This window comes from Perca fluviatilis, chromosome 22 (assembly GCF_010015445.1).
Source record: "Perca fluviatilis chromosome 22, GENO_Pfluv_1.0, whole genome shotgun sequence".
NCBI classification, from domain to species: Eukaryota; Metazoa; Chordata; class Actinopteri; order Perciformes; family Percidae; genus Perca; species Perca fluviatilis.
Genome location: NC_053133.1, coordinates 24,619,618 through 24,637,906, shown reverse-complemented (window position 1 = coordinate 24,637,906; position 18,289 = coordinate 24,619,618). Strand labels below are relative to the sequence as shown.

The 18,289-nt window shown below is 42.5% G+C and overlaps 1 protein-coding gene across 2 annotated transcripts in view; it reads right to left on the bottom strand.

Annotated features, from left to right (window-relative positions):
* Positions 1 to 12,503: 12,503 nt before the first annotated feature.
* The window catches only part of LOC120551899 (cadherin-20-like), a 97,271-nt gene continuing 91,485 nt past the window's right edge, over positions 12,504 to 18,289 (bottom strand). For both annotated transcript variants that reach the window (XM_039789472.1, XM_039789471.1), the window contains exons 10-12: positions 17,682 to 17,799; positions 15,420 to 15,671; positions 12,504 to 13,520 (exon numbers count right to left, since the gene is read on the bottom strand). In XM_039789472.1, coding sequence (XP_039645406.1) covers positions 13,000 to 13,520; positions 15,420 to 15,671; positions 17,682 to 17,799 — 891 coding nt within the window. In that variant the 3' untranslated portion in view covers positions 12,504 to 12,999. The remainder of the gene's footprint in view (positions 13,521 to 15,419; positions 15,672 to 17,681; positions 17,800 to 18,289) is intronic.

The following is an 18,289-nucleotide window of genomic DNA, read 5'->3' as shown; positions in this document are numbered from 1 at the left end:
TGATTTAAAAAGGAAGAAGCCAAACACAGGTAGGACTCTTGTGCACAAAATGTGAAATGTCAACTGCAAGGACTGATTATTCTGTGAATGTTGAATATATACAGCTTTAAGAGGAAGCACCAAGGCACAGAGGAAGCGGGGAGTAGTCTCGCATTGACATACCTTCCTCCACAGCGCTGCGAAGGAGGGTCTGGCTAGCCCTAACAGCATTCCGGGATGGGAGAAAAACGTGCTCTGGTTTATTGCCATTTTTTAAGATAATTTTTTTGGGGGCTTTTACCTTTATTTGAAAGTGGATAAATATGAAAGGGCGAGAGAGATGGGGGATGACACGCAGCAAAGGGCAGCAGGTCGGATTCAAACCCTGCGCCTCTGCAGGACTCAGCCAACATGGGGCAAACGCTCTTACTGGGTGAGCTAGAGGCTGCCCCGGTATTTCTTTAAACCAATCATAATAGTCTTGGGCTGCGCTAAGCGCCATGCGGAGCCTCAGTGCCTCTGCAAAACAGCCTCGGGAAGGAACTTGTTTTGGTGGAACGTGTACGTTCAAAAGTAGTTTTAGTCGTGCAACAGAAAACTCCAATAGGACAGATAATCTAGCTAGCTGTCTGGATTTACCCTGCAGAGATCTGAGGAGCAGTTAACCATAGTCCTCAGAAATCCACCAGAGTTTAAAAAGAGGGACATCCGGTGGAATTTACGGCAGCACCGGAGCAATCTGGGAAGTGGTATGTCGTGGGTATAAAATAAGCAGGGAGTGACACTAACAACTAAATTGTCAATGTCAAAAATGTACGTTCCCATACAATTAAACTGCATTCTCAATCACGCAAGGGTTTTGAAATTTTTTTCTTACTGCCACACGTTGTGAAACAGTAGCAGTTTTAAACAAAACTACTTGGTTTAGAAAAATATCGTGGTTTGGGTTCAAATAAGTACATTTGTGACGCAACTTAAGTTCTGTACGTATACGTACGTAACGTGATGTATGTTAAACTAATTTAATGTTGACACAGGATACGAACAGCGGTCTCCTGGTTGAAAGTCCCGTAGTACCTTCCCCTCGAAACCTCATTGAGAATGCAATTGGGAAAATGAACTTAAAAAAAAAGAAATCAACCATAAGATAAGATACAACTTTATTCATACTGAGGGAAATGGCTGTGCAGCACGCGCAATACAAAGTTGGAAAGTTAACGATTAACAATAAAGTGCAAATCCAAAATATTTACAGTATATAAAATGTCAAAATCAGGTTAACAGTATAGATCATGCAAATATAAACAGGTTAACACTAGGGATCAGTCTGGGTGGGCTGCCTATAGATATGTACATACATAAATAGCTTAAATGTTGAATGTTCATGCCGCTAATGGTGAGCTGAAGCTATGGAGGTTACGCTTTTGTTGAACTCTGTTAAACCACTTAACAGTTTAAATCAGTTCAGTGTGCTGAATATATGCAAGCATTCTGCTTTCACAGTCTTTTAAACACCAGAGGTTGCAGAGGGTCATGGGTACTACAGTAGAGACATTAGCAACACCAAACTGACAGGAAAAAATATTTCTCAGACAGTAAGTTTAATATTTTGTGTGTTTCTGTATTGATGAACACTAAGTTGATATTTCAATTCAAATGTATTGTACCATTAATATAAGAATTGTGCGGCTTTATCCACTGAACTGTGTCGTGATTTTGTGGATAAGCTCAAAAGTTTATGACACGTTTGTGCAGCCCTTCACAAAATGTGCTTTTACTGCCACCTGGGTCCGCACAGCTGGGCTTACATGTGTGCGTGACTGGATGCACAGAAGTTTGCATGGCTTCATGTCTATCTTCAGCCACATGTTAGGTGGCTTTAGCCTCAAGGGACAGACAAGCATGTGCCATGGAGGGCTGAGAGTCTGCAGGATTTAATTTAATTCATAGACTCCACCTGCTGATTTCACTGATTAGCCTTCAAGTGGAAATCACTGTCAGTGAAATCTGCAGACTCAGGTTGGCTCGACGCCAACGTGGGATATGATTGCCCTTCCCAGGTTGTTAAATTAGTCCAAAGCAGATTATTATGATAATGCATATGTTTTATTGCATGGACTCACATATGGGTCAGGGTCCCTAAAGGGTTAGGAAGATAGATCTGATCTGAGGGGTCACACGGTGATTAGTCTCCCATTGCCAGACCTTCCTCCACAGCGCTGCAGAGGAGGATCTGGCACTTCCACACAACATGCCTGGATAGGACAAAAATGTGCTCTGGTTTATTGGCATTTCTTTAAACCAATCACAATTTATGGCTACTTGTTAGCTCACCTGATTGAGCGTCCCCCTCTCTCTCCCCTTTCATGTCAAGCTATCCTATCAAATAAGTGCCTAAAATGCCCCCCAAAAAAAATCTTACAAAAAAACAATCACAATTGCAGGCTCTTCAAAAACATTTCCCAAAACGTCCCAGTTAGAGAGTAAATGCCGTAAACATATTCTTTGTACATCTCTACAACCATTCCCCGAAAGAACCAAGCAGGCCTGCCTTGTTGCACAATCCAAATTTTCCTTAAAACTTGCCATTTCAACCTGTAACGGTGCTCATAGGTTCCGGCGGAACTTCCGGCAGCACCAGAACGATCCCGTAAATGAACCCTTCGTCGATATAGACTACCGATCATTAACAGGTAAGGAAAGACAACAACCTGAGTTTATATAAAATGTGTTACCATCGCCCTAACTTGGATCCAGGGAAGTACATTTCCAGGATAATTGCCTGACATCCGCTTCCGCTCTCGGTGCGTTGCCATTCTCGAAATCCCTCTGCTTCGGGAAACAACAACAAACTTTGAGCTAGCAGGGTACAGAAGCTAAGAAAATTTCTTAGGACTGCTTGGTTCTTTCAGGGAATGATTGTAAAGATTTACAAAGATCGTGTTTATGGCATTTACTCTCTAACTGGGACGTTTTGGGACCGATCGGTGGGATTGCTGTGGACAAAGTACACACGGCGATACACTTGATATTTAACCGTGTATCCAGCTAATTTAAATAGCTCACATTACTGTATTGTGTAAAACGTTTAAGAAGTAAAAGTAAAAATGTGGCATTTTCTTTTGCGGGGTGCAAATGTTCCACCAAAACAAGTTCCTTCCCAAGACCATTTTGCTGAGCCACCGTCGCTGCGTCTGGAGCTTAGCGCCGCCCAAGACTGATGTGATTGGTTTAAAGAAATGCAAATGACCCAGGTTTTTTTTTTTTCTCCTATCCTCCTATTTGTGGTGTAGCCACCCCCTTACGCTGTGGAGATAGGTCTGGCAATGCGAGACTACCATCAATCCAACGTTTAATTTCGTTCGTCGTGTACCAAACTACTTAAAAAATGATTTGACACGCCCATACATACATTATGTTATTTAATTCAGCAAGGGAGAACTCCGGTGGAGAACTATTTAAAAAAAAAAATAAGAAAAACATGGAGATTTAGTAGAAGTAAGACAAAAGCCAACAGACTCTCAGGCAGTCGGGTTTATTTAACCCCCACAGATGGTACGGTATCTATCTGGAAGGAGTCACCAACATCCACATATTCTCCATCTCCGTGGTCTGACAAAATAAAGAAGGCTGGTAAACAAACAGTCCTGCTGGGTTTCACTGGCTTGGCAGCTCAATAAGAACACTATCACAGGGACAACAACCAGTGCTGTAGCCATATCCCAATCCAGCTCCGATTTGACAAACACTTCAAATCAACTCTCAGCTGCCTCCATCACGTCCCTTCCTGTCCCCTCGCTGTTTTTCTATTTGCCGAAAGTGGCATCCATCGCAAGGGTCTCGGATACCTAATACGCTGCGTGCCAAGTCCAATTTCTCAGATCCAGTTTGTGTTATCATTCTTTACTTCTATTTCCAAGTTTTTTTGTGTTTTTTTTGTCAAAGCTGAAAGAAGCGATGGGGTTCTTCTCTCGGGAAGAAGGACACAAACAAATTGGTCGTCGAGAGGAAGTAGCAGGGATTGGAAGACCAGTGGGGGATTTCTTATTTTTATTTAGCCTCCTCTTTTTCTAATCCATTGCCTTTGACAACTTTTGTTAACACCTCCTGGATCACTTCCCACCTCAGCCCGACACCGCTTTATTTTTAATTCACATGTGTAGGCTCCGAGACGAAGGTGTCTGTCACTGCCATTAATAAGAAAATGTGCAAAGCAGGCAGGGCCGAGATAAATCTCACAGGATCCCAAAAAAAAAACCAGTCTGAAGTGCAGAATGAAAAATGTCCTGAATAATCCTGACTCGGTATCAGAAAGCAGAACATGTACTTGTGTTCCTCTGTCATGTTGCTGTCATCTTTACCTGCTTTACAGTGCTCGCACTATCTCCTATATATTTCCAGTGTTTCCAGTGTTTGAGGATACTTCAGCACTCTCTCTCTCTCTCTCTCTCTCTCTCTCTCTCTCTCTCTTTTTTTCTCTCTCTCCCCCTCTCTCTCTGTGTGGGATGCTTTGTAGATGAGTTATATTTTTGGCTCTTTTGTTTAAATGTGGCTCCAGGAAATAAGATGTTACCAAAATGGCACCAATTGAAAGGGAGCCATAATCAATTGTCAGATTTTCTTCCCATCAATTGTTAATGTAACAATCTCAAAGCATCAAAGCAAATCTGGTGGGAAATTATGTGTCATATTTCTGGAATAAAAGAAAGGGATGTCATTGTACAAATACTGCAGAATTATCATATTTCAGGGAAAACCAGACTGCAGTGCAGCCATCTAAAGTATTTTTGGGGCATTTTTAGGCTTTTATTTGACAGGATAGCTGAAGACATGAAAGGGGAGAGCAAGAGGGGGTATGACATGCAGCAAAGGGCCGCAGGCAAGAGTCGAACCTGCGGCCGCTGCGTCGAGGAGTAAACCTCTACATATGGGCGCCCGCTCTACCAACTGAGTTATCCGGGCACCCATATATATCTAAAGTTTAAAGGAAGTCCTAAGGCAAGACACCCATTCATTTACCTGAGCCGTTTTCTTTCGGTTTTTGCACGAGTTGATACAAACGTAATCAACACACCCACACATGCTCGCTGTGAATTCTCACACTCTGGGCTCAATCGCAGATCACACACACACACTTTGTACTAGGTAGCTGGCAGGGTGAAGTCTGTTTAATGTCCAATCCAACTAATTCAGACATTTGCGTTCTCACATACACCTCCACTGGGTAATGTCTAGATAAGGTCAGGTTTACAGTGCATGTGTGAAAGTGCCTTAGGTTGCCTGCAATGGGCAATATGCCTCCTGGCATGTGAGCAAATATGTTACAGGCAACAAAACGTGAGAATGAGTCATTTTTTTGATATTAATGAACGTCCGTTACATTCAAGCCATTGCTAAATGAGTTTATACAAAGCTAATTAAGACTATCAGTTCCACACAGCTCCCTCTGTATTTGTCAGTATGGCTATGTTCAGAAGATTGTGTCGCCCAGTGAAGATATATACCTCTTGTGAAGAGTCCGTCAATATATATATATATATATATTTTTTTTTTAAGATTATTTTTTGGGCATTTAGGCCTTTATTTTACTTTATTTATTTTAGTTCAGCTGAAGACATGAAAGGGGAGAGAGAGGTGGAATGACATGCAGCAAAGGGCCAAGGTAGGAGTCGAACCCGGGCCCGCTGCGTCGAGGAGTAAACTTCTGTATATGTGTATGTATACGCATCATGTTTTTTTAATCCTCCGTGTCCTCCTTGGCTACTCGCAACTGCGTGGAGGAGAGGCGGGGGCGGTGCGCGATCACGGAAGGCTTGTATCATGTGGACGCGCCGACAGTTTTGTTGTCATTATTTAGAATTCCTCACGGGGGAGACAGAAATATACGAACTATAGCTTTAAAGGGATACGCCACCGTTTGTTGAAATAGGGCTTATCACGGTCTCCCCTAGCTGTAGATAGGTGGGCCAACGCATTTTTTGTGCATGCGTTGTTTTAGTCCGGTGCAACACCGGCAGCGCCACCACTAGTTAGCTTAGCATAGTGAATGGAATCCTATGTTGCCGGTTAGCATGTTGTGAGTAAAAGTGAACCAACAAAAAAAACAATAACAACCTAATTACTTGCACTGAGACAAAAAATGCATTGGCCCACCTATCTACAGCCAGGGTAGACCGTGATAAGAACTATTTCAACAAACGGTGGCGTATTCCTTTAAAAGGTTTTGAGTATCAACATAGTACGAGAGATGTGGTTTGATTATTTATGGCGGATCCAGGGTCAGTTTTCTGCACTCCTTAATCAACATGAAAAATCTGTATGGGAAACAGAGCGACACTGCCCTGCAGCACATTAAGGCCCAGTATGTTTTCTGTCTAGTCTAAAATATCTTTGAAATAAACCTGATAAGTGGGCATTGTGGGAGTGCAGGTGTGTCATCGACTCCCGAGGCCGTGTTTTTATCCCTCATTCTCTTCTCTGTTAACACCATCTCCTGCAGCAGTGAAGGAATGACACTTTTAAAGTTTGTGGATGACACGGCCCCAGTGCTCTGTCTGAATACCATCAGGCAGTACAACAACCTGCTCCGGACATTTTGGGGAAAGCGCCCTCGAGCTCAACAACACCGAGACCAAGGAGCTGTGCAGTGGGAGCAGAGGGAAAGCAGACTCACAACAACCACCTCTCTTCCAAGCCCTCAGTATCAAAGGTCAGCTGGTAAAACTGGGACCATCATTTAAATACCTTGGAAGGGAGATAGACACCTATTTCAATCAGGAGAGACTTTGTTACAAATATGCAAAATGTATTTGTACATATGCATAACATGAAATGTAAAGAGTCTTTGGAGATTAGACTCCATCGTTATAAAAAAATATTTCTTAAAGGGGTAGAGAAGCAGAGACATATCCCCCCGATGGAGTCTAGACACTGGTGGTGGTGGTGGTGGTGAAGGAGCCCGAAGACCAGACCGAGGAGTCGACTGGAGCGGTCTGCCGGAGGAAGACCCAGGGTGATGATGACTGGAGGTGGAAGTGGAGGAGGAGGAGGAGGGTTGCACTCTTTGCCTGAAATGACAACTGAACGCAGCAGAGAGAAGACAGATTTAAAACAGGGATGTCATGCTGTGATTGGCTCGTGAAATTCGTGGCCGATTCTGGTTGGTTTAACTGAAAAGTGAGCGCCTCTGAACAGCTGCTGGTGGATGAAGTTTAGAAGTCTTCCTGAAAGAATTTACGCTGAGCTTGATTAGTCCGTTTTTTTTTTTTATCTCGTAAGTTTGTGAGTTTTTTTCTCTACATTTACGAGTGCTTTCAGATCAATTCGACGACATGGACACTTACCACCCTTTCCAAAACAAAAGAAATTAGCAGATTATTGCTTTTAAAAAGTAAAGCTATGCATGCACCAGCGTCTGCTTGGGAAGTTACAGTACTGTAAACCTCTGTGAGACGCCGATGATGCGGCGCTCACGAGATGCTCTGTTCTCGCAGCGAAGACCCTGACGGGCAAAAGCTCATGTTCATGCTGCAGCTTAAAGAGATAAAGCTGAAATATCCCATCGCTGCACTCGTGAGCCGGGCTGAGAGGAGGACGAGGAGGGAAAAGACAAAAGACTTAGAAGAGGAAGGGAGAGGAGAAGGAAGCGAAAGACATGGAGGGCATTTGTATGGGGAGAAAGAAGCAAGTGCTGGACCGGAGGAGAGACACAGAATAAGAGAGGCAGGGAGACGGAAAGAGATAAGAAGAGGATCAGAGAGAGAGGAAGCCCGGCAGCGATTTGGGTCTGTATATGTTTCGCTCTCCAACTCCACATGTCAAATGGGTTGGACCTGCTCTACACTCCCAGGGCCTTGAGTTTGCCTTTCCTTTTCGCCCCTCAATTTCCAGCAGAGCGGAGTGTGTTTTTCCACTTCGCATTAGGGGATGATTCACTGGGTCTGTTGCGGTTCACCCTCGGCAGGATTAGAGCTGGAAGGCTTCTTATTATCTTCCACCGTTTGAGCTCCTTCGCCTGTTAGAAAGAGCAGTGGAGCTTAAGACAAATTGCCCCCTCAGTGCCTTTCGGATGGCACCGCTCCGGCCTGGAAATGGCTCTGGGAGAGGCTGGCGACTGGGCAAAATGGGAAAGAAGAGGTTTTGCGATGGGGCGTCTGGGGTTGTGAGGATTTTATTTATGCAGCCGGATGGGGCAATGTGTAGGGAAGGGCACTGAGGAGGAAAGAGACCGCAGGACATGAGCTTTATAATGCTCATGACAAGAGATTTATGGTGAGGAGTGATGGGAATAGGGTCACAGCCGGCGCAGATCCTTCTTGTGGAGCCGACTGAAGAGTTTGGTCACCTAGAGAATAACATTCACAGAATAATAAAAACCGGAAGAATAGAAAGTTTCTTTCCCCACAAAGACTCAGAAGGGATGATTTGCTTTTTCTCTGTATCTGATATTATTACAAACTGAAAACCTTTATGTTTTTTTTCAAGTAAAAAAATAGGACATTGGGCTCTGAGAAACTGCTGTATATATTTTTTTGGACAACTTTTAGGTCACAATCCAGGTCAAGGTTGGACAAAGGAGGGGAGACGAGGAGACACAGAAGTTGTTACTTAACTGAAGGAGAAATTAAATATTAAATGAATTAAATAAATTAAATACAGACGGACCAAATTTAACAAAATTAAGCCGGTGGAGGACAGGAAACAAAGAGAGGGAAGCTAGCCGACTGAAAATAATCCTAACTTGCAGCCACAGCTATGAGCAGAAATGGCATAGAATGCATGTCCTTGCAACTCTAAAAACATTTGATTTAAAAACAAATGTATTTTGAAGATTTAAAGGCCTTTTTTTCCTGCCAGAGTTGGAACAGTTTTGTTATTTTAATAGAACAGTTTTTGTTTCTGCCTCCTCTTATGGGCGGGACTAAGTGGGAAAGAGGTGATGTCACATACCCTTATTATACTAGACTTTTACTTATTATTAGAGCTGTAACAATTCCAAATTATGCTGTACTGTACAATTAATTGTCTCAGAAATAATTGCAATTAACAATATAATTGTCTCTTTCACTCAAATTTAATAATATGTATTTATTACTTTTTTTTAAAACAAATTAGAGTTTTGAATGAATTCCAGGATCCATCTTTTGTTTACCGTATTTTCTGGACTATAAGTCGCTCCGGAGTATAAGTCGCACCGGACTATAAGTCGCATTTATTTAGAATTTTTTTTTTCTTCATCTGTCAACTACACAATAGCACACAGAACAACAGGCTGAATACGGTAGGTGTCCGGTTTGTTAACGTAACACATTAACAGTTATTGAACTACACAATATCACACAGAACAACCAGCTACCAGGGCGTGGAGCATGGATGTTTTAAAAGGCGTGGAGACGTAACTGCACCGTTGACGAGCCCCTCCCGACTCGTTCCTCCAGCTCTGGCCATCTTGCTTTCAGCCCGCGATTAGCCGATTAGCTTTCTTTGATTTCTTCATTGCAGTAAGAGTCACCTTTTCGCCAGTCCCTCACAAGTTTCTCCCTCATTTCAAACTTTCTTTATGCTGCTTGATTACCGTTTTCGGCTGCATATTTTACTCCCTGCAGTTTGTAATCTCTTTTCTTTCTCAGTTGTCTTTAGCAGCAGCATTCTAGTTGTCACAAGCCTAGAGCGCCCTCTCGCGGCTGTAGACGGTAATGTTTTCAGTATGAATTAACATTTAAAAACATGTTCAATTATATATATTTTGATATATAAGACGCACCTGACTATAAGTCGCAGGACCAGCCAAAGTAGGAAAAAAAGTGTGACTTATAGTCCGGAAAATACGGTATATGTCAGTTATGTGACCCAGATAATGTAACACAGGTAGTAACAGGTTTCTAACTGTATCCACCCCGTCATTTTTGTTGCTATGAACGTGTTCAGGGTCAAGTGCCAACAATTGAAATAATAGTCTGACTTACAATTACTTATACAATTACAATTCAGCATATCTAAGCAAAATCAACAATTACCAGTCATACGCCTTAAGACCCTTGCTAATGTTAGTAATTAGTTGTGGTTAAAGCTTTAGTGCGTATCTTTTTGATAGTAATGAACGTCGCGATCACGGAAGGCTTGTATCATGTGGACGCGCCGACCGTGTTGTCGTCATTACGTAGAATTCCTCACGGCGGCGACAGAAACACACTATAGCTTTAAACAAAGAAACTGCGATTATGTAAAACAAATTCACATTATGTAATAATTGTTACAGGCCTACTTATTATATCATACTTTTACACATACTTGCAGCCAGGATGCGCTTAGCTTAGCATAAAGACTGGAAGCATATGGAAACAGCTAGCCTGGCTCTGCCCAAAGTTTAAAAAACATATATACACCTACCAAGGAATGACGTCAATGAAGTTAGAAGTGTTTGTAGACATATTTTTGGAACTATGACTTTCTAATATATTCATTGAATTCTTCATTCCGCTTGACAATATTTCAAATAGTAAAATTTGAAGGCGTATGAAGCCATTTTAGGCCACTAGAGGGCAGGAAGACGACACAAACCTGCCAACAAGAGCCGCTCCTCACACTTCAGCCAATGGCGTTATGCAATAACAGTGTCACCTGATGAAATGAGGTTGGAGGTTAGGAAGGGTTTCTCTAAACTACTGAGGAGGAAACTTTGATCTGATGCAAGGCGGAGAAACATAAAGATTTGTGAAGCCTTTTGCGGACGGTTGCGTGTTAAAATAAAGAGAGACAAATTAGAGAAATATTCCCCCTCCCCCGTTGAGTAATTGAAGTGTTCTGCTCAGCATGCAGAGAATAAAAGAAAAGTAAGAATGTAAATCCTGGGAATATTATAGGCTCATCTTCTGTGCAATTTCACTGTTGAATGCCACCCAGCAGGTAAGCCAGAGCCAAAGATTTCAGACTTAGTTCCTTGTTATTTGTTTTGACAAAGAAAATGGAAAAGCATAGGAGTGGAAAATATAGATTATCCCTTTGATTCTCTTTTCTTTTGCTGCCCACTTCTTAATTTCCTTTATTTTTCCCTCTCGTCTTTCCTTTCCTTCACTGTGATTGACATAGGCAATTAAGTGAAGACTCCTAATTGATTGATTCCCAGTCGCTCATATAAACGTTACAGTGAAAGCGCTCAGATGGAACGATCGCTGCGAGGTGCTACCGAGGCTCGAGTTTCAGGTACAGCGGGCGATGAGTCTTTTAATCACTGCTAAGCATTATCGCTGCGAAAACAAAATAAGTCAAGCAAATTAGGCACTTCGAGGGAAGCTGTAATGAAAAGTGAATCAGCCGCAGTAACACTTTGGAGGACAATTCGGCGTATGATTGCAAATTTAACTAGCTGCTTTATCTTTTGAAGGACTTACATTCCTGTCACGCTTCGGCGAGTTGTGTTATGTTCTCCAGCACCAAAAAGAAGCAGTTCATTATTACAAACTCTGGAAAATGTTGCCACCCAGATGTTAAAAAAGCATCATTTGTTTTTAGTTTATTTTTCGCACCGGTGATATGAATATATATATATGAACTATTTTCTCATCTCGAGGGAGTTTCACGACAGAAGAGAAGTTCTTTTCTTTCCTTTTTATTACCAAGAATACAAAATATCTACATTCACATACCACTTACCGCAGCATGACTGACCACATGGATTTCAAGTAAACTTTTTACCCAATCAAATTATCAAAATGTACTTTCACTTTCTTCCCAGTTTGTAAAATCCTTTTGTTATATCTTTTGGTGTTTGAGTTTTGGTGGTTTCTTTTCTTTTTTCTTCATCCAAAACGTCTTTTTTTGTCCTTTTTTGTCCTTTTTTGTCGGTTGTTGTTGTTGTACATTTGGCACTTAATGCAGATCATCAATGTTTCCGAAGTCCACAGGATTGGAGGGTTAAGCCACGTTTGCGTTTTGGCAGAAAAAAACACAGTGTCTCTAACAGGACAGGTCAAGCCTCGCTGGCGTCGGACTCCCGTTGACACACGGCAGTTGGATCCGAAATGAAAGGCGACTCGGCCGTACTTCCACATCTCGAGTGACGTTTGACCGCCTGCTGCGATATATCCACTTCCCAAAAATGGCTTCCCTTGCATCCATATTAATGAACTGCTTTATGCTTTAAAAAAAAAAATAAAAAAACACATTTACAATACAAATAGCTCAAAAATGATACAAAAATCAATAATACGATAAACATATCAACCTGGAAAACCCACATGGGATTACAGCATCGCCCTCCCCTGTGCATGTCCTTTACTGTAGAGATGCATGACAACAAGAGCTTTTACATCATGTATGTTACAACATATACGTCATCTTTAAAAGATTTCCTCACAAGGCCATGGCAGTAGAAGTACAGTGTTGGTTGGAAGTACCCAAATAAGTTAGCGAAAAGTATAAATACGGCACGTGAAACAAAGAAATAAATTAAGACCTGCCACGGAGGAAAAAAGAAAGAAAAAAGAAATCCAATTGAGGCTATGACTTTTCTCTTTCATCCCCTGCTCAGAGTTGTGGCTCGGGTCGTATATGAAAAGCACAGAAGATAGGCAGTGTGGAGTTTGTCTCCCGTGTTGCTGTGAGTCAGGTCTCTGTCGTTTTCATCTCTGGCATAAATCGCTCCATTCTTTGAACCAAAGCGGGCTCTGCCTGTGGCTGGGTCAGGCAGGGGAGTTAAACATGTGCTTTGAAGCCGTTGCTTTTGCGGCCTCACAAAGACTACCAATCCAGCCTCGGTCTCTGGAGGGAGGGGGGGCGGGGGGGGATTTAAAACCAGCTCACACTGCTGCTGCTGGCATCACCAGGCCTTCAATGCTGTGGAGAATCCAGGCTTTCGGCAGGAATTCAAGTGCTAATAGTCATGGATGTGGACGCGAGCACACCGCGGCTTTTGTTGTGCGCCACGTTTTTGTCTCTGATGTTTGTGTCTCTCTTTTTGTCGGCGTAATTGTTCTCAGATAAAAAAAAAATAAAAATAAAAAAGGCAAAGGCTCTGGTGTCCTACCACATTGGAGGAGCGTTTGTCTCCAGCACGCCGTACATCTCGGCCAGTTTTTTAAAGCGAGGCCCCCAGTCGTTGAGATAGTCGTACTCGTGGTCCGTGTTGGACGTCCCCGACTGGAGCGAGCTAAGCGACTCTGCGACCGAACCTTCCCCCTCGTAGGCGTAGGTCTGCAGGGAGTCGTAGGGCGGGGCGCACGGGTCCATGTCGGCGTCCAGGAGCTTGGCCAGCACGTATCCGTGAACGTTACTGTCCCCGCTGCCGCCGCCCATGACGCACGCCTGGGGCACGTAGCGCGACAGGCTCTCGATCTCCGGCACCATGTCCTGTCTCATCTTGCCCAGGTGATGGTGCGCCTCGCGCGGGTTCCACATGGCGGCGATGTCGAAGGCCTCGGTGTCCTCCTCGCCGCCGCCTTCGTCGTCGTAGCGCACAATGTTCTCGTGGACGTTCTCCTCCTCGTCGCACAGGTAGGGCTTCTTGCGATGGGTGCGCAGGGAGAGCATGAGCAGGATCATCACTGGGCAAAGGTAGAGATGAGAAACAGTCAGCTGGAGACACACAGGAGACTTTTATAGTTAATAATAATATAGTTTTATGTCTGAATGAAGTGCTGCTTTCGACAGTCCGTCTCATTATTTGCCTTTACCCACTTAGTCATTGTATCCACATTATTGGTGAATATTTATCAAAACTCTCATTGTGTAAATATTTTGGGAAAGCGCCAATAGTCAACCCTACAATATCGCCGCAATATCGATATCGATGTTTTTTTTGTAGATCAGATGCATTATAGATGAAGTCCTGACTAGTCATGAAACTACTTTAATACTATTCTGCTAGTTGTTGAACCTATTAGGTAATTTATCAAGCAAAAATAAACATTTACTGACTTCAGCTTCTTTCATGTGAAAAATGTTTTCTGTTTTAAATCATTTGCAAATTGAATATCTTTGGGTTTTGGACTGTTGGTCGGAGACCACCAGCAGTGAGATGTCACTTTGGACTTTTGAGAATGTTTTTGCAAATGTTCTAGATTAAGAATTTAATTAAATAACCAGCTTATTGACAATTGAAAAAAATATTTGAACAACAGTACATGAACTCTAACCTGAAATCTGAAAAAGCACAATTTGAAAGTTTATTTATTTTTTTTTCCCTCCATCATTACACACTTAAAACTGCTATGAAGTCAGGAAAGCGGGCTTGCTTGTACAGATTAACTTTAATGCCTTCTCTTACTTTGCGTGAATGCCTCATTACATGCAGAGCATGAAGGCGAATGAACAAAGAAAAATGTCATGCAGTTGCCATTATCTGGAGTCTCCAGCTAGAAAACATTTTCCTTGTCGGACGGCATTTTAAACGTTTGTAGCAGAATGTAAATGTACTGACGGAGGGCGAGCCTCGGGGCAGCAGTACGCCTTGATTAAAATCACTGCAGCACTTTGTTTTACACCCTGACCTTTCGGCTTCTTTTGAGTATTCGTGATACCTTCTCCCGAGTCAAATAATCAACCTTAAAGACGAATATGTCACACTATTTTTAACCACATAAGAACACAATGGAACACTTTGGATTGTCTTTAAACTCAACACTTTTAATACTTTATTGCAATGTTCTTTCACCTTCTTCCATACAATCCTTCACTTCTGAGTCCATTGCACATTTTGATACTTTTTAAACATGTAAAAAAAAAAAAAATATTTAAAAGGGGGGTAGGAGAGTGGGAATTGGGAAGTACCTTATTCCAAGTCTTATTCCAAGACTGACATATTTAATTTTACATATTTTATATTTGGGGTAGATCTTATTCCATTTGTGTGTGTGATCTCTGATTGTAAAGGTTCCTTTTTCCATGTCTACAGTTTGCTCTATTGTTGACAGCCATGAATTTTGGGGATTTGCCTGTTTCCTTGTCACCTGCTTCATGGCAGTCACACACAGTATGTCAAAAAGATGCATGTCTCCTGAAAGTAGGGCTGAAATTCCTCAATATCGATGTTGCGGCAATATTGAAGGGTTGACATTTGGTGCTTTCACAAAATATTTTTTCTATATCAGAAATTTGGGTTTCTTTCAACCAAATTGTCAAAAAATTGGTGGTTCCCTACAACGGTCTTCACAAGTAAAATAAATGATCAGTTCACTACTTTCATTGAATTTGGGTGTTTTATATTCAATTTTAAAGCATTTGAAAAAAAAACTATTGATGAACGAAAACATCAAAAAAAGCGCAGAGGAAATCGACGAAAGCATTGGAAAAAGTGACAAAAAAGAAAAATAAATTGGAAAGAAGTGACTAAAATTTAAATTTAAATTTAAATTTTGACCCAGAAAAACAAAACAGTTGCATGGTCAATGAGAAGACAACAAAAGGGTTAAAGTAAAAGGATCAGAACACTGCTCATAACTCACCCAACAGGACGAAGATGCAGGCCAGGATGGCGATGAGCGCCCCTCTGCTGAGGCTGGCGGGCAGGCTGTACGCCTCGGCGTTGCACGACATGACGTTGCCCTCGTGGTCGCAGCTGCACACGCGGATGGTCAGCGTGCTGGTGCTGGTCTGCACCGGCTGCTCGCCGTCAGACACGAAGATGGGCAAGTAGAAGACGGTCTGGTCCTGCTGCGCCCATCCTCCTCGCCGCGTCAGGATCCACGCTGTGTTGTCTGGGAAGAGACAAAGAGGTCAGGGAAGGGCTGAGTTCCTGGAGTGTTTGTCAGCTCTGCTGACTTTCACACATAACAGGGTTCAGGACGTGTGTATAGGCCTGTTACAATTATTACAAAAGTGTACAATTGTCAATTGTTTTTTTACATAACCCTCTGAGGTCTAAGAGCATCTTCACACATCTTCTTAAATTCACCTTTTTAAGGTATTTGCATAGAACTGATCCCCATGTGTTTCATATCAAAATGTTCAGAACAAACTCAGCCTTCCCTATGGTGACGCCCCCACATTGTTTTTTTCTAGAGCAATATGTAAAGAGATCATTTGGCGCTAAAGCTGAAACTTGTGGTTTAAAATTCCTACACAAAGAAAGCGGAAGGAAACGGACATCGGCGAAAACTGCGGCACCGGAGCAAACCCGGAAGCTGAACGTCGTGGATATAAACCAAGGGGGTAAGCCTCTCCTCACAATGCGTAGCTCCTATGGCGGCATTTTGATGCTAACAAGCACTCACCCGCCGTTAGCATCCCATTGACTCCCATTCATTTTGACGTCACTTTGACAGCGAATAACTTTACATCTGAAGCGTTTAAAGTCTTTATTTGTCCATTGTTTATTTCTAAAGAAACACGACAATGTATAAAAGGCTCCATTACCTTGTACCTCACGTTATGACTCCGTAGCAGACATTTTTGTAAAAATAGGCTAACGATTGTGTCGTAACCACGCGACTTACTGTCGCATAGTAGAGGAATTACCGTATAGTACAGGAGAAGCTTGCAGGCAGTTTTGACTTACATTAGGTTTAAGTTTAATTACTAATGTGAAAGGTATTATGGAGGATTTTCTTTTTCCGGGTGGATCATCAAGACTATTGGTCCTCCTAGTTGTCAATCATTCTGGTGATATGTTTACGTAAGACCGTCGTACGTGCTCGTCCCTAGGTAGTTTTCGCTTTCTGCGCATGCGCACTTTCAGGTGTATATGTGTGGTGAGCATAGGTAGTGAGCTACGGTTTCAGCCATTCATTGAAGCTCGCCGTTCTCACCGTGTTTTTTCAAAATGTCTGAGGGTCGCAAGAGAAAAAGCGTCTAGGAATTGTATGACAAGAAGAGAAAGGCCTCTGAAGAAAGAAACAAGACCGGAGTGTTTTTGGGAGAATATTTCACACGCTGGCGTGCGCTAAAAGCACAGGCTGGGCTTCCCACTGATGCCTCAGTCGCGAAGTTTCTACTCAACAGGTGAAGTTTGGCGTGCTATTTGGAGAAATCCATTTAAAATCACTGCTAGTGAAAGTTGATGTAAGCTATGATTAGCGATGCTAGCCCTGGCACAAGTCACGCACCGCACAGACACGGTAAACATCTCAATTTGTGAAAAAGTGCAAATCTTCTTTTGGAAAGTAGGCTTGTATGAACCATACAGACAGCAACTTGTAAACAGTGCACTCTCGTGCACACGTTTAATAGGCGTTACGTCTCGGGAGCAGGTAGAGTGTTGCGCATGTGCATTCTTTCAAAAAGTGGAGAGGGCGGTTCTTTTCTAAAATTCGGGAAAATCCTCCACTATACCTTTAACTAGAATTTTAGTTAGCAATAATTAGCCTGTGCTTATGCTATCTCCTTACATATACCTACGCTCTCCGTCTCTGTAAGATTGGGAATGATTGAGATTTCTCTCGGCACAGCTACCAGAAGACTTCACACTTTCAGACACGTTGCTCACGTCACATCTACGTCGTCTCTCTCAGTTGGAGGCTGCTCAGTAACGCTCAGCGCTCACCGGAAAAGTGCTTCTAATATCCTCCACTGGTCTCCGTCCAGAGCAACGGGATCTGTTGGTCCATTCAATATATACTGTCTATGATATAAACTCCCTTTCACCTAAATGGGTATGTACTGCTGTCCAGGCCAGTCAAACACAACCATCCTGATCCTTACAGAGCAGCTGGACAACACGTTTAATATTTATTAAACATTATACAGAACAAATAGCCTGGACTGTCTACCTTGGTTGTCTCTCAGGGTGAAGTTGGGGTTGTTGGCGGCCTCCGGAGCCAAGCTGTAGTAGAAGTGTTGTCCACCCAGCGGCTCATCCGGATCCACCGCCGTCACCGTCTGGATCAGCTGGATTTCATCACACAGACACACGGTTAGATCCCAGTGGAGGACTCATGTTTGGCTGTGATCATTAGGGCTGGGTACTGAATTCAGTACTTTTTAGGCACCAACCGAATTGCCTCTAAAGTATCGAGTATTGAAAAAAAAGTAGTCTTCATTCTATACTCAATTACAACACCTAAGGAGTCAATCTCATCAGCGTCAGTGAGCCAATCAGCATGCAGCATGCTTCTACCAAGATCTAATACTGTTTGTGATTGGCTGTCTAATGTTAAACGTCATAGAGACACGCAAGAAAAACTCTACGTGTAGTAGGAGCTGAAAAATAAATAAATAAATAAATGTGTGCCGTAATGTGTAATGTTGTAATTTCTTTTTGTTTTATTAAATTGGTATAGAAAAAAGTATCATTTAGGAACAAGTATCGAAGTCACGGTATTGCTATCTGTACCGGTATCGAATATTTTTGAACGATATCCAGCCCTAGTGTTCATGC